At 46.7% G+C, this 24,415-nt stretch overlaps 2 protein-coding genes and 1 pseudogene across 2 annotated transcripts in view; all 3 read right to left on the bottom strand.

Annotated features, from left to right (window-relative positions):
- LOC108158480 (glycogenin-1) overlaps window positions 1-5,287 on the bottom strand; it is a 36,277-nt gene extending 30,990 nt beyond the window's left edge. Inside the window, 1 exon segment of the mRNA XM_033396583.1 lies at window positions 5,199-5,287. Coding sequence (XP_033252474.1) covers window positions 5,199-5,205 — 7 coding nt within the window. The 5' untranslated portion in view covers window positions 5,206-5,287.
- Window positions 5,226-13,855, bottom strand: LOC108158485 (leucine-rich repeat-containing protein 4B). Its single transcript, XM_017290793.2, is given in 7 exon segments — window positions 5,226-6,226; window positions 6,295-6,450; window positions 6,533-6,718; window positions 6,782-6,986; window positions 7,051-7,194; window positions 7,476-7,670; window positions 13,579-13,855. Coding segments are annotated over 6 exon segments (1,029 nt in total). The 5' UTR covers window positions 7,668-7,670; window positions 13,579-13,855; the 3' UTR covers window positions 5,226-6,080.
- Window positions 13,856-14,612: 757 nt separating this feature from the next.
- Window positions 14,613-23,956, bottom strand: LOC117189996 (annotated as a pseudogene).
- Window positions 23,957-24,415: the final 459 nt, after the last annotated feature.

Genomic DNA, 24,415 nt, shown 5'->3' with positions numbered 1-24,415 from the left:
CTCTTTGACCTTGTACAAAATACCCACAACGAAACACTTACTCTGGTACTCGGGAGTGCTTCTCTTTGCTTAAAGCGTAGCTTAAGAGAACTTGCGAGTCGTTGTTGTTGGTGTTGTCCGAGCGGAGAGCAGGCCTTGTGTCTAGAGATGATGTGCAGCAACAGAACGCTCGTTGGTCTCTTGGTCTCTGCTTTGCACGAGAGAGAGGCTGCTGTCTAACCGTCGGCTTGTGTTGTTGTTGTGTGCTACTGTCCAGGCACAGAGCTATCGTCTGGTCTTCTTTGTCCCTGCTTCGTGCGAGAGATAGCGGCTGTTGGATAAACCGTTGGTTTGCGTTGTGTTTGCCGTTTACAGTTGCAGCCGGTAAAATATGATTTTATTTGTACATTTAACTGAACGCGGAACGAGGTAGAATCATATGCGTATAGTACGAATTAAACGCGGTTCCCCTCATGGGCCACCAAAAATGTTGTGAAATCCTCGATACGAGATTTCAATGTTGAGCAGAAATGCTCTGGGGAATCTTTGCGTTTAATAATGTACTACACGATATAGACAATTCGAGATTTATTCATTTGGACTTCAATCAACTTAAACTTTAATCTTAATCGCGTATAGAGTACAATGTAATGGGTAATACGGGTTTAAGCGCGGCCGGCTGCAACTGCTAATTGTCGTTGTGATTTCGTCGAAACGCAAACGAAGACTCTTCATGGTGATCGGAAACGAGGTTACGCCGCCCTAGCATGAAACGACGCCGTTCTCCTAGTGGGCAATTGCAGTTAGAGCGCTCTCACTCTCTTTGTAGTTTAACCCTTAGAAAACCGTCCACCTGGAGTACCTTCCATCCTGTTTACCCCCCAGAAATGGTGTTAAAATTAATGGCAATTAATCCATGCATTCTTGTTGTGTTGAAAATTAAAAATTCATTAGAGTTAAAATAGAGATACAAATTAATTATAGTTTTATTTCCAATTTTGATTATTGACAAGTTGAATTTCGAACATTATTGTTTGGTATCAAAATAAGAGATCATTTGTAGATATACATATATGTACATATGTATGTATATCAGTGATGTAGTATATATAATCTTTGTACATTTGGTTGGACTAACTTTAGTGGGGTTAAGTGTCAGATTAGAGAGTTCTGTATTCATTGGACTTAAAAGCGCACTAGAAAGGAGCGGTGAAAGCGTCGAGTACAAAAAGTGGATGGATTACAAAAACTACCTTCTCGCTGCTACGGACACACATCCGTACGGGTACGGGTACGGATGCGGACGCGGATGAGGATGCAGAGGCGGATACAGATACGGTTGGATAACATTGCATTCGTTTGCTTTTGAGCAGCAGCTGGTGATGAGGTTCGATCGTGGTTTCTGCCTGGCCCTCCATCTATAGCTTCTTCTATATACAACTTATGTGTTTGCTTGTGTGCGCGTGTGTGTCTGTGTGTATGCGGTGTGTGTATGTGTAAGAGTGTGGAGCTTATGCTTTCTTTTCTCATGATTCGTAGTGCCTAAAATAAAAATGAAATCATTTACTCTGGGCCGAAACGAGAATGGTTTTTAATAACTTCTGACTTACCGGATGTGACCAGATACGAAAAAAAAACCACAATGACAAAAAACGATTCACACGACAATAAGAGAAAACGATTAAAAGGAATTTCACTCCGCCCCATAAAACAGGCGATTTAGATAAAATAAAATAAACAACACTTGGTCTAAATTTAGACCTCCACAAGTGTTGAGAATGTTGAAACCTGTCAAACGGAATGGCGACGCGACATTTTCCTTAAAAATATGCTTAAACATAAACTTAGAAATACTCGTATATAAATTAGCACGTTCTTTGACAGCTAATTGTGCGAAAATCCTTCAAATTGTTTCCAGTGTAGAAAGCTTAAGCTTCGGTCTTGCCGGAAGCTCGCTCTCTCTTCCAAAAGACTCTGCGAGTGTCTGCGCTCTTTTATCATGCGCGTAGTACGTATGACAGTAGCACAATAAAGCTGACAAACGACCCGTCAAAAGCGAGAGCGTGAAAGGGTCGCCTTCTGATTCTAGGTCTAGGTTGAGCGAGTGCTCGTGGGGGCATGATGGGGGGTATCATCTATCAGATTGGGGAAAGGCTCATCATGAATGGTGTCGGAAATTATGTGAATGACAGACCCGAGGCCTTGAGTGGACCACACCTGCTCCGCCCATTCCCATGCCCACACATCCCAGCCCCGAAACCCGTTTGCCAATCCACAGAAATGCCACATGGGGTGCAGTGGGAAAATGTGGAACGAAGAATGAGGGATGGGCGACCGGCGACCGGCGAGGCGACACCAACGCACAAATTGGCGAGTGCAAGGCGAGAAACAAGTTCTGCGGGAACACATGGATGCGGTGTGTATTTGCTAGACGGCGAATGTATCTGTGTGTCCGCCGTTGCCGAAAGAGCAGACAGACCACTAAAAATAGCCGGGTAAATGTGAAATGAAATTAAATTATAGCGCGACAACAACAGCCTCATAGTCATCTTCAGCCTCTGCGGCATCTGCTGGTAGCGATGCAGTGGTACAGGCGCCTCAGCGGTGGCTGCTTCTGCTGGAGATCCCTATTAAGTCCCCCATGGGCAAAAACCCAGACACACACAGCTGCAGAGGCCGATGATTAATGCGGGCATAAACCAAAGACTATACAATACCCAGATGTTGCATGAGCGACCAAAAAGCTGTTCTATGGCGGGTCCTAACATTAGAACCCAAAAGGCACGAGGGAGCGCGCGGGGTTTCAATTCCCTTTTCGCCTGTACTTCGTCTCTGCCGCGACCCCGCTGCCAGTCGGTTTCGTCTGTTCGGCAATTCTGGACTCTCGAGCCTCAGCACCGTCGAAGCGGTGGTCGCGGATCGCCGATGTCTTTGGAGCGGCACAGTGGGACCTTTGGCCGTCTCAGCTTGCTAAATTAGTTAGTGAATATGAGTTCAATAAATATTTGCACACTGAAAAAATGTTAAACTTTGAGTGCTTATATCTCCTAAACTAAAACTATCTTGAAAATTCGATTGGAAAATTCTCTATTAGATGCGTACATTAAATTTATCTAAAGCACTCATACAATTTTTTGACTATTTCGGCTGAGTCCCCACTGTGCCGCACCAAAGACATCAGCGACCACGCTGCCATACGGTTTCGGCACGTAGACGATTCATATTTTGTTTTTGTATTCCTTCTCTCGAGACACACCGACTCGACGCTGACCGAGGCATTGACGAAGCCGAGTAGCATTTCGGAGGCGAAGGTAGCGTAAAAAAGAATTGAAGTAATAGCCCCGCGCGCCCGTACCATGAAGCGTCAAACGAAAATTGAAAAAGAATTTGTTCCTCATGCAACATCTTGGTATTGTATAGTCTTTGCATAAACTCATGCGTGGAAATTTGGGGAATATACATATGTATAGTGGGCGGCTTTTGGTCCGCGACAAGGAATGTTTCATTTTCGTGTGAAAAGATTTTTCGAGAATTACATATGTACATATACTTGTTAGCGCCTGTCGCCAGCCATAATTCCGAGCGATATACATACATATGTACATATGTATATGTGTAGTAGCGTTATAAATAGAAAAACATCTATGAAATGAATATACATATATAGACTTAAAGGATCATGTGCATATATAGTGTGTTTAGTGCATCTTCAAAAATGCCAAGGCGAATGCTTCCCAATAATCTCAATGGGATTTTGATTTGAATTTGGGATGTGAGAGATGCGGAAATTACGCTGATAAAGCTGATTTGATGCTGCCTGGCGCTACTGTGTCAGAGAGCAGAAAGCAGAGCTAAAAGTGGATCAACAAAAAATCAATATGCGGCGACAATCAAGTCACAACAAATCCCCTTAGCCCCCCTACCTTCTCCTTCTCAAAGCATAACTGTTAAGCGCTTCTCTCTTTTGGTCTCTCTTTCTCTTCCTCTCGCTCTCTCTCTCTCTCTCTCTCTTGGAGGTGGTTTCTACCTTCCCCTGCCTGACATAACATAACGCTTATCAGTTGTCAGCAGTTTATGTAAAAAACTGTGAAAAAATTGAGATTTGATATCAAACGGATCAGGAATTCTAAAAAATACTGGAAAAAATATGAAAATATATAAGGAGTCTGAGCAAGACAAGGTGGCTAGCATTAATCGATCAAATATATTAATTTATAATTAATTAATTAATTAATAATAATTTTAAAAAATCTAGCGTAATTCGAGTAAAATGTATTCTGACAATGCTATCTTGTTTGTTGTCCAAAAAAGTATAAACAAAGTGTGTTTTGATAAGAATATGTGATAAAAATCAATTAAATGATTGGTTTGATTAAATAAAAAAAGTTTAATTGAGAAAGGCCGTGTCGATACGCAGGTCAAATCAAGGTCATTTTGGCTTGTTACAACGCGGGGTCAAATTAAGGTCATGTCGCAAACTGACGTGTATGTATGTAAAATGTAAAGTAAAGTAAATGTGAATGTGAATGTAAGGTGAAGTTACGTGTGTGTGGGAATTCGCGAATGCGGTGGAAGAAAAAAATGAAAACAAAACAAAAAAAGACTCGTTATCGATCTCGTTGCACGTTTTTGCTATCGACTTTTTGCCACTCTAATCTCTAATATTTACATCCATCAATTATATCATTTTATCAATAAAATAAGGATTTTCGACATCCTCAGTTTGTGTTATGTGTTATGTCGGTTCCAACAACAAAACTAACTTTTGGTGGAGACTCGCCTCCACAAGTGTCTGGATTCATTTGCTTGTGAGTGACGTGACTGACTTCAGAGCACATCAACACACCGGGTCAGAGCCCAGCAGATCATGTTGAAAAGGAACGCACGCACAAAAGTAACAAAGTTTTCAAAACTAAAATTTTTAGCTAAATCGAATTCTTCCAAGCGAAATGTTATGAAATTTGAGAATTGCAGCGGGGCGAGGCTTAACGGTAGTTTGTGGAATTAATAAAAACAAGTGCAGGGAAGAGCAAGGAGCTTCCAGTTGGGGCAGGTTCCTTCTGAAGTTGGAGTTTGAGTTGGAGCTGCAGCCATGCCATGCATATAAACACACACAGACACTTTTTCTTTTCTTTATTCGCATTTGCCTTTTGCTGGTGGCTGCTGCACTCTGCGTCCGAATCAACGGTTGCGGGAGAGTAGTGCATTTTGAAACTTACGGCTCATTTTGTTAGGTTTTCTTTTTGTTTAAATTCGTTAAATTAAAGCACACGCGGCGGCGAGTCCTTTTTACTTCTGTACGGGGGTGGGTGGGGCGTGCCCGTTAAGCTTTCACACGGCGGCCGAGAGCGAGTCAGAGTCGAACTAGGGGGAGCGTTTGCGTTCCGTTTGGGGCGAGCTATGGCGAGAGAATGAAACGGCCGTGGCGCTGCGGTGGGCAATAAATGCTATGTAGCGATGAAAACGGGGACGCAGCCGACGGCAGGCAGAAGGCAACCGCAAAAGCCGGCGGGAGAACTGTTTGCATAAGTGAGAGTGTGTGCGAGCATGAGAAGAGGGAGGGTGCGTTCGCCGCCAGTTGAAGTGGAAGGGAATTCAACACTTACCAGCACTGTTTTGTGAGCGCGCACATTTAAAATCCAAGACAGCTGATGAGCGGAAAATCCCGAACAACAACAACACCAAAATCCTCTTGCAACCCAAGCCGATTGAAACGCCTGCTTCTCACCTACAAACAATGGAATCATGCCTCCACGATAGCTGTCCATCAATATAACCACAGTCTTACAGGGAGGCATTTAGGTCCGTTGCTGTTCATTCCACTTTCAATTACATGAAGTTTAAATCTGTCTGGTGTTCAAATAGTCTTTATTTTTGACGACCCGTATGTCGCTAAAACCCCGTACGTCTTGGTATATCTGTTATTGGAGTAAATATTGTTCTGGGACAGATTTTTGGTTTGCGTTTTGGTGATTTTGGTTTTTCGCTTCATGGCAATTCGATGAGAAGTCTGTTTTCTACGGTACTATAACTACCCTAAAGGCTAGGTGTAATAAATAACTGGCCACTAAAACTAGCTAACTAACTAATGAACTATTGTGCTAGGGTCTGGCAGTATCACAGTCAACCTCCGGCTGACGGTTAGTGGCATTTCTGGGCGAGATCACGAAAGGCTTTCGCTTTTGGGCCTGGCTCCTCCGTCGCTTGGCCCGTTTTTTGCGGCACCTGCTCACGCACCAGATAACAACTGTCCGGAAAGAAGAGGATGTCATTAGAATTAGATTCACTCTCGATTGACTTTCCCTATCTACTCACTCAGTAGCACAAAACAGACGCCGCCAAAGCAGCCGGCCGCAAAGAGCCACAGGCTACGCGACACGGCCAGGTCCACAGTCGACAGGCAACTGCGGAATGTCTCCGAGTGTATCGTCCGATTGTAGGGCAGTGGACACGCGTCTATGCTGAGAGCCTCTGAAAATGGAAATGTGAAATTGAAGTTGGTCATGTGCCAAAATTAGCAGCTGCGACTGCGACTGCAGCTTCACCGCCTTACCCATGCAAACGGGGACGAACTTTGGATTGGCGCCGAGCATCATGATGTGATTGGTGACTTGCTGGCAGCTACACGGACTGAGCTGCGTCTTGGCCAGATCTATGACCCGCAGATGGCACATGTTGGCCAGGCCGTCGATTTTGAAGTTGGTCAAAGGATTCATGGAGGCGTTGAGCTGTCAAAGTTCTGCAGGGAGAATAATTGGGTTGTTATTTCGTATGCTGTATTGGGGGACTCTGGTTGACTCACTTGGCAGTACGCCCAGATCGGGGAGGTCTTGCAGCTCACAATTGGCCACGTTTAGATACTCCAGGGGAGCAGTGATGGGCTTCTGCAGCGTCTCCAGACCCAGATGTGTCAGTTCGTTGCTGTCTATATAAAGATTTCTCAGCTTGGGCAGTGTGAACAGCTCCATGGGAATCGTAGTGAGTCCATTATTTGAGAGATCCACTTCCTGAGATCAATAGGAGATATCGGTGGTAATGGCATTTCGCTGATTAATTGGATGGCGTTGTTACCTGGAGCGAGGTGAGCGGCTCGAAGGTGCCCGGCTCCACCGATAAGATCATATTCTCATAGAGCATCAGAAACCTGATGTCTGTGTACCTCTGGAACGAGCCACTTTTCAGCTTCTTAATGCGATTGTACGATAGATCCAGAATCTACACAAGTTGTCAAATCATTTAATCATAGTCAAAAGTTATGAATGGGAATCGGAATGGGAATCTAGATGGAACGGGAGCTAGGGATGTTCCCATGGATACGTATACTATATGTAGAAGCATGTGTATAATATAGTTATGTTTGTGCAGCCCCAACTTCTTTATGCTTTAATTAAGCTCAATTGTGGCTAAATGGGCGGGGGACCGAAGCGAGGTCGATGCCGATGACGAATTAAGTTACGGATCGTAGTCCGATTGACCCCCGAGAGACTGTTACTCACCTCCACCGAAGTCTTTAGGTTCTGGGGTACCTCTTTGAGGTCCATGTCGTAGCAGCGGATGCGAAGCAGTTTCTCGATCCGCGCGTACTTACACTTCCGCTCATCCTGAATGACGAATCCGGAAGCCGGCAGGGGCAGGGCCCTCAGACTATAAAGGCAGACGATCAGCGGCAGCAGCAAGTGCAGTTCCATGCTCTGCAAAAGGAAGAACGTTTGTATATAGATCGATCAGAACTGGGGCCATTAAAGAGGTAACTTCCTAGCCTCCCCCATGAACCATTGCCTATGGAACATTCCATTTATAGATCTCGGCGCTAACTTGTTTATTTTCTTGATTGAAACTAAAACAGTAAATTCATCCCAATGCCAAAACGAATATACAATCGGACTTGGGCGCGTCAAAGCGTTTATTTTCGAATTAACGAATTACAAGATCATTGCCGTACCGGGGGTCTGGGTCTGGGTTGGTGTTTGGTTTTGGGTTTGGATTAGTTTCGTTTGGTTGGGGGACTGAATGCATTCAATCAAGCGCATCTCCCGCACCTGGCAAATGTAAGCCACCCACCCACAGATACGTGGATACAGCAGCACAACAAAGCACAGATCTGAGGCGTAGGTCAGCTGCTGTCTCCCGCCGTATGTGTGATATGGATATTACGTATACGCCACGGCCAGGCCTGCAATCAGTGTAGTTTTGGGGGCCTGCATTCAAGCTCAATTGCAGCTGGGACAAAAGATGATTCCGCATTCGGCGGCGGAAACAGCTGAAAACTGTAATCATGTTAGCCTGAAATTATAACTGATTCACACGGCCATAGATAGATACATCAGAGCTGGAAGAGTCTTCGGAACGTGCCTGCGGTGTCTATTTTCTTGTATCTTATCATGGGGGTATACAGTGTATATTCGTGCGTCTATATCTTTTAATTCAACATCAAACAGAACAAGGGTAACCATAAATCATATAGACATTCCATTAGAATGCTTTTATGCCCAGGCCATAATGTGTCGGAAACAACATCACACAGCCACAAAAACAACCACAACCATCCGATCCGCGGCACTTGCCTTTAATTTGCCAAAAGGAAAAGTGGCAAACAATAATTGATTAATGGCCAGAACAGAATCGGCGTAGCGTGATGTATGCCCAATCATATGGCTAAACTATGATATGATCTGGGCATGTAAGCCCACTCGGAATGAGCATTCGGCCCATTGTGGATGTTTCTGTCACGCCCCATTGAAATGCACTTGGAAAATCGCACGTTTCGGACCCCAACTCCAGCCATCCATCGGGCCCCGTATCACTTGCAGTTGCGTGATTTACTTTGTGAAAATTTGAATTGATATCCGAGCCTTATGAGTAATGTCTTGAGTATTGTAATTTTGCAGGGACTGAGGCAGAGACTGAGGCTGAGGCTGTCGAGAGTCGGAAGGCGGCGCCTTGTGACATTCGGGCTAATTGCGCTGCTTTAGCTGGAGCTGGGAGTAGTATTACATGGAAAACCGAAGGTCTGTCAACGTTTGCAAAAGCCATAAGCCTTCACTTGAAGTTCAGTTTGTTCAGGCTAATAAATGATGAATGACCATATTATCCATCCATTTATATTGGCAAACCACCAAGTGGCAGAAGTAAGCCAACAAAGCTCCATCTGGCCGATAAGATCGGGGCGTTTTCGCCATTTACAGAATAAAACAAAGGCAGGCCAAGCAATTTTAAAGTTAGTTAGATTGTGCTAGGTCATACTAAGGGTGTTCACCACTCTTTAACAATGATTCATGGGCCACACATATAGTTCAAGACAGTCATAATTCCCCATTATTTCCCATTTTTCGTTTAATGACTGGGGTGTAGGCCTTTGACCAAAAATTCTTGCGCTCCACTTGAGAGCAATATGCCTCCGAACATTGCTGGCCGAAAGTCTGCTGCTCCGCCATTTGGAGGCACACTTTTCCCACCCAGTGCGCGAGAGTGCGGGGGGTACCTCTGTCATTAGACCCCGTCGAATCGCCAAAAAGAAGAAGCTGAAAATATGAACAGAAATATTGAAGCTATTTCTACACTTTTTGGAACTGACAGCAACCGCAACAATGGCTATAAATATATTTCATATATTTAAATTAAAAAGAAGGGGAACTACAGTTATACCCGATACTAAGTCAGTATGGCTCCCCTCCGGCAGACGCCGCTAATATTAAACGACACGACAAAGAGTGCGTGCGAGAGAGACAAAAATCAGTCTGAGCGTGACGTCGGGCGCTGCGTAGCCAGTGCAAATTGATTTGTTCCTTTTGGGTATAAAAATGATCCGATCTGATCCAGATTCAGCAGTCTGATAGATATGGTCATTATCTATGATTCTGCGTTTTTAGTTTTCTCGAATCTGCAATATTGTGGATGCAACAGATTTTCGTCCTTTGTGGGGGCGGAAAAAGGTGGAGCGAAATTCTGAGATATACGTTTTATAGTGAGATCTAACAGAAGTGCGGATACCAAATTTGGTTACTCTAGCCTTAATAGTCTCTGAGATTTGTGGATGCCCCAGATTTTCGTCCTTTGCGGGGGCGGAAGGGGGTGGGGCGAAATTTGGACACGAAACGGTCAAGGTCCGATATCACAGGAGTGTGGATACCAAATTTGGTTGCTCTGGCTTTTATAGGTTCTGAGATCCTTGAACTCATATTTTGCAATTGGCAAAGCCGACCATGAAACCTGTGTGTTAGAGAGAGACAGAGCGAGAAAGAATGAAATTGTTTTCTTGATTCTGGCTATAATAATTATACGATCTGGTTGAGATTTTACACTCTAGAACATATAGTCATCCTGTACGATTCTGCGTTTTTTTTTTATCGTATCTTTAAAAATGTGGATGCCACAGATTTTCGTCCTTTGTGGGGGCGGAAGTGGGCGAGGCGAAGTTTTGAAATATTTTTGTAGCAGTGACATATCACAGAAATCTGGATCCAAAACATCGTTGCACTAGCTCTTATAGTCTTTGAGCACTAGGCGCTGAAGGGGACGGACAGACGGACGGACGGACAGACGGACAGACGGACGGACGGACAGACGGACAGACAGACATGGCTCAATCGACTCGGCTATTGATGCTGATCCAGAATATATATACTTTATGGGGTCGGAAACGATTCCTTTTGGACGTTACACACATCCACTTTTACCACAAATCTAATATACCCCAATACTCATTTTGAGTATCGGGTATAATTAAGCAGAAAGAACCCCCAAAAGATACAACAGCACCAGCGGCAAGAGGAAGATACAGATATAAACAGTGGGAGTCAACTGCAAACTTATGGCACAGGCGATGGAATGGGATGGACTCAAATCCAACAACTTTTATGCCCTTACTTTTCCGTGTCGGTTTTTAATATCACATTCTTGTGGGGGGCTCGAAATCGAATACAAATTCAAAGGAATTGGCCATAAAAAGGGCTAATGAAAACGATGATCTAGGGGCAGCAAATGGAGATCCACTTCACTCCATTCATACGCCATAAAAGAGGTCTCCCCCTTTAATCAACGGATCTGAATGAATCCCTAGCCCTACGGCTACGGGTACGGCTACGGCTAGCATTGTTGTATTTGGTGTGGGTCAGAATTTATGCTTTCCACTTTGGCTATATTCCATTGGCTATATATTTCCATTTGTTCCCATATTTATACCCGATACTCAAAATGAGTATTGGGGTATATTAGATTTGTGGTAAAAGTGGATGTGTGTAACGTCCAGAAGGAATCGTTTCCGACCCCATAAAGTATATATATTCTGGATCAGCATCAATAGCCGAGTCGATTGAGCCCTGTCTGTCTGTCCGTCTGTCCGTCTGTCCGTCCGTCTGTCTGTCCGTCCCCTTCAGCGCCTAATGCTCAAAGACTATAGGAGCTAGAGCAACGATGTTTTGGATCCAGACTTCTGTGATATGTCACTGCTACAAAAATATTTCAAAACTTCGCCCCGCCCACTTCCGCCCCCACAAAGGACGAAAATCTGTGGCATCCACAATTTTAAAGATACAAGAAAACTAAGAGCGCAGAATCGTAGAGGATGACTATATGTTCTAGATCGTAAAATCTCAATCAGATCGCATAATTATTATAGCCGGAATCAAGAAAACAATTTCATTCTTTATCGCTCTGTCTCTCTCTAACACACAGGTTTCATGGTCGGTTTTGCCAATTGCAAAATATGAGTTCAAGGATCTCAGAACCTATAAGATCCAGAGCAACCAAATTTGGTATCCACACTCCTGTGATATCGGACCTTGACCTGCCGGAGGAGAGCCATACTGACTTAGTATCGGGTATAACTGTAGAGCTGCGGTGTCCGCAGCAACTCACAACGTTCCACCTCGTTATTTATATATTAGGCTCAATCAAGGGCCTGCTGCCACAAACAGCAGACAAACAATAGGAAATGCGAATGGGGTGGCAGAAATGGGTTACGTATCGGATCGGATCGGTCCAAGACAGCTTCCACCTCCCGACAACTGTCGGCCAACGGATTGCAGCCTGTCCCGATGCTCGTTTGATAAATATGAAACCGGGAAAATTATTTATCTGCTTAGAGCACGATGCCCAAGCCATTATGGGGATAACGAAGGCAAGAAGAAATCGAGAATCCCCTAAAAAATGGGAGGCACAAAAAAACTCGAAATTAGTCTCAAATATTTTAATAACATTCTAAACATTTTTGAATGGATTTATGTGCTCTTCTGATAGTCCCTGTCAAATATGGTTGGCGTCGCACGATGATACATATGTATATGGCATATCTATATCTCTGTTCAGACGCTTCTATATCTCTCTGCAGGGCGCCGACGTCCTCCCCTCAACAGGTGTGTGACGGAGGGGCGAAGATTTATTCTCGTTTCTCAGGCCAGCGATAAAGATTTATCTGTTTTGACTTTTCCCTGATTCTGTGATGAAACATCATTCGAGTGTGTGTCATGTCCGGAGTACTCAAAACTTGCTCTGTTACCTCCTGTGTTCTCCGGAAAGAGCATTGAGTAATAAGTGTACTGGCGAAATAAAAAGTGAATCTTATCGGAGCACTTGACGTGCTCCTCTTATCGGCTGACTTGGCTGTAAAGGTCTTTCCAAATTATAACAGCGATGCCAAGAACAACAAAAAATAAGACTTAATTGAAACGGCACCAACAACAAAAACAACAGCCACAAGAATGGTGGAGCAATAAAAAAGAGCGTTGTTCATTTATTTCAATTAAATACAATCAAGACAACATTTGCCCGAGACGGAAAATACCGATCCGAACAGAAACAAAACAGTCCATGCCGTTCCATCGCTTATTGAAAGTTGAGTGGAGCGGAGCCCTATGCATGTGGAGGGCAGTAACTCTCCCAGTAGCTGGCTACTGCGAGGGCACTTTGGGCGGGGTTTCGGAATTCTAAAGGCAAAGATCTTCTTACCTTAAGGGAAGGTAGAAGATGGGCTCAAATTTTTGTTGATACTGGACTTGCCTTGCTCATAGGTAGTAATTCCTGGAACATATTGTTTCATTGCCAGATTACATATTTTTGTTCTACAATTTAATGTTTATAAGAGGGCGGTCTGAAAGCACCAGCTTCATCAACTGATATTCTAGCTCTTTCTGTTTGTAGAACTCTGATTGTAAAGATTCCCCTTGTTGATAAGCAGGGGGTTTTGGTCTTTGTGCTTACAGAGATTTAATGACTGTATCAGCCGCACTCTGGTTCTCTCTAGAGCATTTCTTTCTGTGCAGAGTCTGCAGTCTCCCCAGCGTAATCTGCTTATTCTCCCCTAATTGAAACCAATTTAACTGCGGTTCTATCGCATTATGCTGCCTGGGAGACGGACTCTCTTCGTGGAACTCAGAAAAAGCAGAGCCGGGTCTACTCTGTTGCTGTGTCAATGCTAAGTTTCCTGATTAGAAAATCGAATGTACCCCAAGTGCTTGGCGCAGCTGTTGTGCAATCTACGAGAGCCGAATACTATTATGTAGTTGCTGTAGTAGTAAATGATAACCCGTAGCCAGACCTCCATTACGAGTAGAACACAGCACAAATGTACAGGAACCTAAGTACTATACGGTTCTTACTTACTTTTCTTACAGCTTAGGTAATCCAATTTTTGAGGTATAGTAATCCCATTTAATGCGTTCGAGGATTATCCTTGAGCAGGATCATTGTTTCACTTCACTCATTGCCGTATCTTTCCACACATAATCAGTTTTTTTACACAGATTTCGTTTAGTTTAATTTGTGATGATTTTCAATTAGCACAAAATATAATATTATTTACGTGGTGACAAGAGAGTGGGAAAAAAAGATATCGTAGCGAGTCAGCCGGAACAGTTCAATTCAACCGCAGACATGGAATTGAAACGATCGCAGCGAAGAGAACAGAGAACAGAACCGAGAACAGTACGGCGGGACGAGCACACGAGCCACAGCAAAAACTCTGATAAAGCACGCACACAGAGACCGTAATGCACGGGAAAACTCAAGAGAGCAGTGATCACTCTCTCCCTCTCTCGGTCTCTCTCTCTCCTTCTGAATGCGTTTTCTGATAACGCTGATTGAAATGTTTTCGGGGCTTTGACAGCCTGATATTATTGTTGTATCGCATCGCTAAAACGAGAGGAGGGACCCCTTTCTTAATGAAGCATCCACGTTGGCCAGCAGGAAATATATACATAGTAGTCATATTTCATATACGAAACTCGGTATCTTGATGAATGATAACGAAAATGCGAGCTTAAGCCACCTTACACCTTACCATAATTCCGTTCTTATCAAGGCGCGACTCCCTCTGACAGGCTGATGTCTTGGCCGCATGATCGGGACATGTGAAAAACGCACTGATATTCCACAAATGCATTTCCATGAAACCACAAATCCCATCTGGAGGAAGAACCAAACCTCCCTTCCAAACCGCCAATTGCTACCTGAGAGATCAGGACAGGTAAGAAATACACAGGTAATGCACCAACACTATTGCTTTCAATCCCGATTTATTTTCTTTGCTTATAATATTTGTTTGTTCACAACATGAAAAAGAAATGGTAGAAAAATATGACATGTGATTAAAGGTTTTAATACATAAACCCACATTCCATTAGTTTTGTATTTTTTTGTTTTGTTTACTCTGGTTACCAGTAGATTTTTTTAGTCTTCGATTTTCATGATGCTATCATTTGAATAGATGAAAAGTATAATCCAAAAGCAATATTCGGAAATGAAATCCGGCGATTCTTCAGTTGGTTAATTGAGTAAAGAATAGAGTAAAGTCCCACAATTTGGGGTTAAAATAGATTTTTAAAGGAAAACAAAATAAATAATTCCCAGGGGAGTATCCTTCTCCCTGCTCCACTCCAATTCCCCTTTCGTTGATAATGTAAAATGTGTTTACAAAAGGTTGAGCAATTTAAATTAAATCGTTCTGCATTCACCATGCGGCTAACATTCTTTCGTTAGTTCAAATTGTTTCTAAATTTCAATATTTTTTTTTCGGTTTTTTACATTTTTCGTTTGTTTTTATACGTTTTTTGAGGGTTTTTTCGTTTTTTTTTTGTTTGTTTTCTTTCGTTTTTTGTTGGATAACTTTTTTATGTGTTGCTGGTTGATTCATATTCAAATATTTGAATCAAAATTAGCATTCATTTTGGTTTTCCATGAAACATCAATGAAGCTTCTTGGCTAAACAAAATCGTGAGCTCTCCCTCTAATTGAATAAGTTAGACTCGTTCATCTAAATTAGTTAATACATTGCATTAGATCGGATGCTTTAGCAAAACAAATCAATATATTGTTTTTATACCCGTCCGACTGGGGCTCACTGACTCTCCTGCAGACGGAGCTTCTCGCTGATGCTGGTGCTCTGGTAGAACAGCCTCACGACATAGGTGCAGCTGTCGGCGACTTGGCCCTTGGTGGCCAGAATCTCCACCTGGAATGTCTCGGAGAAGCGAGTGTCGATGAAGCTCTGCAGATCGGCCACATTGCACTTGGCAATGGTGGCGCTCTCCAGCTCGCAGTGCTTGCTGTAGCACGGCGGCTTTGCCAGTTCCTCGGGCAGCTGGCGGAACTTGTCGGTGACCGCGTTTTTGCCAAAGTCGATGAAGTGCACCTCGCACTTGCCCTCGTCCAGGACCTTGACGATTTGGGCACGATAGAAGACCTCGTCCTCGGGAAACTGGGCCACGCACACGGCTCCCACTTTCAGGTCGGTGAAGGCGGGCAACTCCTGTTCTGCGTCGAGCAGCTTGTCGGTCATCTGCTCCAGAGCCGGCACATCCACCTCGATTTGCACGTAGAAGGAGGTGGGATCATCGTACTGCACGACAACGCAGTTGTGCAGCTCCACCTGAAGCGGTTTCTGTACCCCGGCCACTGTGTTGGTTAGCTCCTGGGTAAAGTCCTTATAGTTGATGCGCAGCTTGGCCAAATGGGGCTTTGTATCGTCCTCGTTCGGCTGTGTGGTTATCTCGTAGACCTCGCCAGATTGGGATCGGGCACATCCTCAGGTATCTCACTCAGCTGGCAGTGCAGGGCCAGCGGCTGCACATCAATCAGCTGCCGGGGAAGTTGGAAGATCTCCGTGGCTGCCATAGTAATGGAGTAGTCAACGAGGAACACCACAAATTCCTTTTCTTTCAGTACGGACTGGATCAAGCATCGATAAAAGCAGACATCCTCCTCCGAGTATACCACTCCCATCGCCGCCTCCGCCGCCTCTGCCGCAACATCCAGACTCTTAAGTTTAACTTTGTCTAGGCCCTGCAACGACCTCACAACCAGATCCAGAACCTGCGAGTTTGTCTTCAACTGAACGTAGAAGCTCCTGGGCGAGTGGCCGTGCAAGATGATGCACTCGGAGTTCTCGTTCTCCTTCTGGATGCGTTTCAGCTTCGCCTCCACGAGCTTTTGCAGCTGCTCGAAAATGTTCATTCCGTTCTTGTCTTTGATAGTCAACCGGACAATAGGCGGACTGGCCGTCTTGTCGAGTATCTCTGCCACCACAACACCATCGCAGCTTTCCAAGAGATCGTGCAGAGATTCTGTGGTCAAGGATTTGTTCTTTTCAAAATCGGAGCAAGGCTCGAGGCTATACACCTCGGCCAGAGGGGGAAACGTGGTGAACTCATCGGGCGTCTCGTACAGCGCATCGACCTCTATAACCATGCCAAAGTCGATTAGGAAGACGCGATACTTGTTGTCCAGCAGTTCCAGGATTCGCCCGCGATAGAATTCCTTATCATCTTTACACTGAACCACGCACAGTTCGCCCAAGTGTCCCTTGTCCTTCTTTGGCTGCAATTTGCCCGCGTTGAGCTTTGTGCAGATGCTATCTGCCAGGGCATGCTTCTCCGCCAACTGCAGGTATATTTGAGAAGCGCTTTCCACTTGGGTGATGGTGGCTTTGGTGGTGGCAGCAGAACCGGAACTAGAACTTGCCAGGGATTCCTTGCTGGTGGATGACGTTGGCTCCCTTTTCGGGCACAGCGGTAGCAGACGGTCAATGATGTTCTCCTCGTCGAGCATCAGATTGATGGTGACATGATCCGCGCCTGGCTTAAGCAGCTGCGTAGTGAAGACCAGCTCCCCCTCGCCGGTGAGCTCGGCAAACTTGGCTTCAGCCTCCTGGGACCAGCCAGTGTGCGTCAATGGCAGCTGCAGCGAACACTTCTTGGAGAGGCTGGGTAGTTTGGCGATCTCCTCGGAGACCTTCAGGCACTTGGTGGTGGTTGAGGTGTTGCCGTAGTCAATGAACAGCACTTCGTAGCGGGAGTCGGGCAGCTGCTTGAGCAGCTCGGCACGATACCACAGCTCATCGTCCTCGAAGAGAGCTGCAACGAGGGCTCCCGTCTCGAAGCGCACCAGGGGCTCGAGGGTCTTCTCATTGTCGCGCAAATACATCTCGATCAGCTCCAGGGCCTTCGAGTCGCGCTCCAGTTGGATGTAGAAGTCACGGATGGCGTTCACGTGCGAGATGTAGCAAGTGCAGCCGCTGGCCACATACTCGAGGGGCTTGGCGTAGCCGTCGGCAATCAGCTTCTTGGCCACGTCCTCGTCATCGGTGTACAGCCGAACATAGCTGATCGTCTTGTAGTCTCCCCGGGAGAGATACTCGTAGCGCAGTATCTTGGAGTAGGACTCGTTGAATATACCATTCGCCGCATCCACCCAGTCGCGTGTGTTCTTAAGAGCAATGGGCAGGGCACAGGGCAAGCAGAAAGGATCCATGTGGCCAAACATGCTCTGCTTTATGTCCGTGGTATCCGAGACGCAATCCGTGTTACCGAAATCTATGAACAGCAGGACCATTAGCTCGGCATCAAGGATCTTGGCGCGATACCAGCACTTATCGACGGAGTAGAGGGAAACGCAATCGGCTCCGTCGACGACATTCTCCAGCGGTGGCAGCGAGGGCGACACAATCTGCAGGTTCTCCTGCATACGATTCAGCTTCTCCAGCTGATCGACGGGATGCACAAAGAAGTGGGCAGGATTGTCGCAATGGCTGAGCACAACGGTTTCCATACCCTTGTAGGGGTCCTCCTCTGGCTGTGCAGCCGGCTGTGGCGGCTCCTCGGCCTGCACGATCGTATTGACTGGCTCCTTTGCGCTGCTTGTAGATGGAGCTGGTTCCGGGGAGCTTGGCTTGGATGGTTCTGCCACTGAAACTGGTGCAACTGCTACAATTTGTGCCACAGGAACGGGAGGCACGGCTGCAGACGGCTCCTTCTTCCTTGGCTCTTTGTCGTTTTGTGGCTTTTTGGCCTTTGGCGAGGCATTTGCCGAGCTTGACTTGCTGCGGCTCTCCTTGCTGCGCTTGTCCTCCTCATCGTCCATGGTCAGGTCCACGGTTTCGATGTACTCGTAGGTGGGACTCTTGCCCTTATCCAACTGCTTGCGCATGTAGTCCAGATCCAGATGGGAGGCCACAAGTTTTTCTGCCTTCAGCCGCTTCGACACGTTCTGATTGTCGCCCGTGATGACATTGCCAATGAGGTGATTGCGGCAAACCTCAATTGGCTGAATGGTGACCACCTGCTTCTCCAGCAACTCGGCAAGACGGCTCTTTAGTTTTGCCTCATTGCTCGGTCGGCCTAGGGGTAAATTGATCTCTACAGCGAATCCACTGGGGTTCGCATAGAATCTGTCGTCCAGTGCCTTGATATCCTGGCGATTCAGCTCCTCCGTGTTGCCGTAATCAAGGTAGAACACCTCAGAGCGTGGCGCATTCAAATCGTTGGCCACAATGCGTGCTCTATACCAGCTCCCAACCGATCCCCGGGCGGCACAGATCTGCCCCTGTTTGAATTTGATTAGCGAGTCACCTAGAGAGAAGGGCCAAAGTTGAGGGATTATGTTTGAGTTCCTTGTGGGGATTACTTGCCTTTGGCCTCGTAAAACTCGTACATGTCGTCGAGCAGCGTCTGCATAGCCGATTCCATGGCAAGGGGCTGTACAAACACGCGGTATGGCTCGGCAGCGTAGACAACGAACGCCTTGAATCTGCTGAGAACCACGGGATAGCTGCAGACGAAGGATTTGCGGTCTTCCTTGAACAGCGGCATTACGGGGCGTAGATGAATACTGCACAGAAGAATAGAATAGGTTAGATCGTGACTCGACAATTGATTGGCCACAACTTACATATTGTTCTCACAGACGTGCTTCACATTTAAGGCATAGGATTTGCCCTCGTAGTACTCCTTGAAGCGCCTGGCCATATCGGGGTTTGACTTGACGAACTTGGTATCAACGTAACTGCAGAGGAAACTCACATCGTGGCAGTAGTCTAGCTGTATCTTGAAGTTGGTCATATCCCTAACGGAGGTAAACTTTCCGCGCACCTGCTGACCAGCCAGCAGACTCACACGCACCTCTGCAATAGAGAGGAATCGGAGAGGAAGGTTGAGTAGCACTTGACGGGGAAAAAGTAGTCCCTACCTGGCGCCACTTCGGCGAGGAACTTCTCCTGGACCAGCGTATCCCTCAGCGAAGCGCCGTTGACATACATGTTGACGGTGTAGGAGCAGCTGCTGTTTGAGTTGCTGATCTGCTGCTTGGACAAGAACTCGCACTCAACTATGGCATTGACCGGCACAAACTTTTCCATGCGATCCACAATGTACAAGTTATCGTAGTTGGTCACCACGCTGTGGAAACTGCAGCGATGGACCAGGCAGGGGGCATTGGCGAACCGCTGCTCCAGCTGCCAGACATCCTCGGAGGTGACGGTGATCAGGCTGCCCGTGTCCACGCAGAAGACACGATACTTGCGCATCATATGGTTGAAAGCGGTGACCGTGCCCCGGAGGATGGCATTGTCTCTGCGCTGACGCACCACCACCGTGGAGCCGACCTTCAGCTGGAGTGGCTGGTGTGACTTTTGGCGATAGAATTGTCTCATTTCGCGCAGCAGACCGTCGTATTTGGCTGCCGCCGACTTTATCACAACATAAAACTGGAAAGGCGATACCCACCAGGACAAGCTGACGGCCTCCTTTCCGTTGGTTTTCATGTCCTGCAGGGAGTATGCCCTGTCCAGGGGCACATACTTTTCAGACTTGCCGGCCACTGCCGTTTCGTTGGCAGAGCTCGCGCCACTCTCTATGCCGCTGGAGCGCTCGGAGGAGATGCTGCCGCCATCCAAAGTGGATTTCTGTCTTTGAGGATTCTGTGCAAAGCCCTGGGGGGCATTCTGTGAACGCTGATTGGGCTGATTACGTTGCTGCTGCGAAGACTGTGGCTCCTTGCGCGGCGACTGACTGTTGCTGAAGCGTCTGCCAAAGACGCACCGAATTAATAATGCGACGACGAGTCATGAAAACCAAGCACCTACTCACCTGTTTTTATTTGCCTCTGAGTTTCCATTCAGCAGCCGCGGCGACTGTGTCTGACTGCGTCCGTTCTGTCGGCTGCCCTTGCGTGGCGAACTTCCGGCACTGTTGTAGCTGCCTGTGCTCTGGCTGTCAAAGTTGGATTCCAAGTTACGCTCGATTTTCTGCAGATGCTGGGGATGCTTGCTATCCTTCGAGTTGGCCGACGTTGAGCTGCGTTTGTCCCAGACACTGGAGCTCTTGCCTCGGATTGTCTGCTGCTGCTGCTGCAGTAGTTGTGGCAATGGCTGTTTCTGCTGCTGCTGCTGTTGGCGTTCCTCGCTCTCCACGATACTGGTGGAGTTGAGAATTAGGTCCTTGTCCAATTCGGAGGAGACCACAGACTCGGCCCGCGTGGTATTGCCATTGAATTGGCCCTTCTCCAGCGAAAGGTACTTGTCAAAGGGCATGGACAGCTTGTACAGCTTCTTCATGACGTTCAAGTTCTTGGCGAGAAGATTCACAACATTCAGGCCGTCTGGCTCGATGCGAAAGACGCGCACATTGAAGGTGCGACGTCGGATGTTCGACTCTTCGGCCAGCATTTCCAACTGGTCGGTGATTTTATCCATTTCCAGCTCGCTTTGCTCGAAGCCCTTCAGGCAGCACTTGATAGCCTGGCGGGGCATCTTCAGATGCTCCTTGGCAATGTGCCCGATCAGATGGCGCTTCACCGTCTGCTCGTAGCCAAAGTCCACGTGCCGCACAATTACAGAGTCATCGACACGCAGGATCTCTGCACGATACCACTCCTGATCGCATTTGACGATGCAGGGGGCACCCAGGGTGAGTTTGTCGGGTACCTTCTGGTTGATGTTGTAGTACGTGAACATATTATCCATCAGCACTTGAAACTGCGCGATGTTGGCCACCTTCTGCACATAGAAGTTGCTGGGCGAGTCAATATAGCGGATTTCCACCTCGTCGTCGTTTACCAGATGGTCCGCCTTTTCGTATTCCTGGAGCGAGCTCTTCTGCTGCTTCAGCTCTGCCAGTATATTCCAGCCCTGAAATGGAGAAACTCCTAAGAGATGACAGGTCTGCATCGAGCCCACACTCTCAGGCGGCTGCACCGTCAATTGGAAGTCCTTATACATAGCCGAGTTCTTGAAGATCTGCTTCATGCTCTCGTCAATGGGTTCGATCTCCTTGATTCCGGCCAGGGCAAAGCGGTAGGCAAATGGCTTGATCTGCAGCAGCTCCGTGGGTATTTGGTAGACATCTTTCGATGGCAGCACTTCCGAGTTTCCGTAGTCCACGTAGACAACCAGAAAACGCTGCTCCTTGATGGAGCTGACCAAGGCACGATAGAAATTGCCGTCCTGAGAGAATCGTGCCACGCAGGCAGAGCCCACCTCAGGTGATTGGGGTAGCGGCTGCAGTCGCATCCGCTCAATCTGCTCCATCATGGTATCCAGCTCTTTGGCGGCGCTCTTCAGCTGCACCCAGAACAGATGCGGTCCGTTCTCCACATAGCTTACGTGCACATCATAGGTCAGGCCCAGTGTCAGGCTGGTGGTCCTGAAGGCCGGAATGGTGCGCTGCTGTCCGCTGTACACTCGCCTGTGGCGGTGGTGGTGTGAAGCGTGCCGGTGCATAAGCCATCGGGGCGTAGGTGCCTGTCGGGTTTTGTGCCTGCATAAACGGCTGCAGCATCACGGCCTTGGGCGCCGGCTTGTTCATACGAACATTATAGTAATTATAGACCTGCTGTTTGGCGTCGACTTTGGGCACATACGAATCGTTAAAGGAATGGGTCGCCTCATAGTATTGGCCAGGTGAGGTGGCATCTGGCCAAGCGGCGCCATCACATTTGTCTGCAAAGGTCGTGAATATATTCAGATCGGAGATTGGGGGAATAATTTTTAAGTCGTTACCAAATTTGCTAAAGGTTGCTGCTGCTTGGGAGAGTAGTCAGCGGCGGCTGTATTCAGCACACTCAAGGGGGTCGCGGAAACGACGCGTTGCATCTCTAAGCGAGCGGACAGGGAACGCCGAGCAGCCAGCTGCTCACGTGCCACATCCGTGGGAGTTTTCAAGGCACTGCTCGAACTTATTATGTTGTTGTTTTTGTACTCCATAACTGGCGACTGTGGAGCATCCCTCCACAGGGAGGGATCACACCTTGCAGTGATCAAGAATCAGTTGAGTGGCCACCGGAGCCCCAATTTGTTTCTGTTGCACCAGAAACTCAGTCAAATCGAAGTCCTTCCAGCGCACACTGGCAAAGGACTGGCCACAGATCTGGGTGGGATCGATGGAAAGCTGCACGGTCTGGTTGACAATCAAATGATCCAGTTTCCAGGTCACTCCTGTCCCATTCGGCGCAAATGCCGAGCACAATGTACTGTGAGCAGAGAACGGGGATGTTCAGAAGAAGCTTCGGCTGCTTCAGGAACATTAACTGGAAAAGAGAGAACACACGTTAGATATTCTGCTGATACTCGGAGCGGTTCTGGTCGATCGGTGGTACTCACGTCGTGGCTGCTCACAGTTCGTCTGAAACCGTAATCGACATACTCTATCTCGACGTGCATACGCTTGTTTCCATCCGGAGTGGCGCTCAACACACGCACTCGCATGTACTCCGTGTCCCCGGGAGCTGCCCCGTTTGTCTGCTTCAACACGCAACTGTGCCGGGGGTGAGCAGGGCCTGCACCCGCTCGATGGACCATGTGGGCTCGATGGCAAAGCATGTGGGCAGCACATTCTCAATGCGTTTGGTAATCAATAATGCAGCATCGCGATTGATCTGGCCATAGACCTTCAGATAGGGGCCAACGTGATCGAGATGCGTAATGTGCAGGTTCAATATCGAGCTGCTGCCTCCGCCAAAATATGGCTGCCCGTTCATTGTGGCTTCTGTTCGTTTTGTTCGCTAGAAAAGATAGTTTCAAGAAATGCAGCTGAGTTGAACAATTTTTAAATATGTGTGTGTGTTTACACGCAGTCGCAATTTTGCAAAAAGTATGCTTTTATAGAAAACATGAAGGGAATGCACCGTTATGTGAAATTTGGCACGGCTTGGCAGCTCTAAAACCTAACTGTGTGTTCGGCTGTGCGTTTGTGTGAGTCGCCAATTTTTCGGCAAATATATGCAAAAAAAAAAAGAAACTGTTAACAATTAACTTACGTCTTGTCGTCGTCGTTGTCCAAAGCGAAACTATGAAATAACGCCCTGCCCTATGCCGACCGCCAACCAGGTGGCCAGAGGTACCTCTCCTCCCCACTTCTCTATCTTTGGAAGTTAATATAGCAAGTCTGCTGCTCTGGTTATTTAATTGGACGGCGTTTAGGGTTTAACAGTTTTCCGTATATGTATGGCTGCGGTTACTGTTGCTTTGCGGCTCGCGGGCGCTGGCGCTCTTCTGGCTGCTTAGTGTGGAAGAAAGTCTCTTGCGTTCACGTCTGTGTACAGGTGCAGCGATTGAATGGTTTCAGTCTTTTGAATTTCTTTTAGTCCTCGTAAAATGCCTGCTTTGCAAGCGCAAACTATGTTTAGTGTGATTCGTTGTAGTTATATCATTAGAAAAAAGCAATTAATCAACGCGAAATATCAAATCAAAAAGAAATTATCAACCAACTTTTCGACTCGACAACGACGACCGACAGGGTTGCCACATGACCGCGGATTTAAAATATACCGTCCGACCCTCAGAAATATACCAAAATATACCGTCTCATTAAAAAAATATACCGCAAATATACATTCCTCGTTTTTGATATTCCGTGGAATATTACTAGCTAGAAAAAACGCCCAGCTATGCGCACTGGGCGTGCTATACGTTGCAAGTGCAGTGCACTGCTATACGTTGAAGCAAGGCACATACATACTTGCATATATATGCAGTTACAAGCCGGCATCTAAAGAACAGTAATTGCTATTTGACATTGATTTAACTTTGTAGTCGTTTCTTCTTTGCCTGCCGGTTCGTTGGGGCGCAAGTACACATTTTGGTACAGTGGCGCACAGTGGTCAATTGTTGATCAATTATTGAATTGGGCAGTGTAGTGAGAATTTAAAGTTAGCCGATTATTGAATAGAGTGG

The sequence above is a fragment of the Drosophila miranda genome, assembly GCF_003369915.1.
Source record: "Drosophila miranda strain MSH22 chromosome Y unlocalized genomic scaffold, D.miranda_PacBio2.1 Contig_Y1_pilon, whole genome shotgun sequence".
NCBI classification, from domain to species: domain Eukaryota; kingdom Metazoa; phylum Arthropoda; class Insecta; order Diptera; family Drosophilidae; genus Drosophila; species Drosophila miranda.
This window is presented reverse-complemented; position numbering and strand designations above follow the sequence as displayed.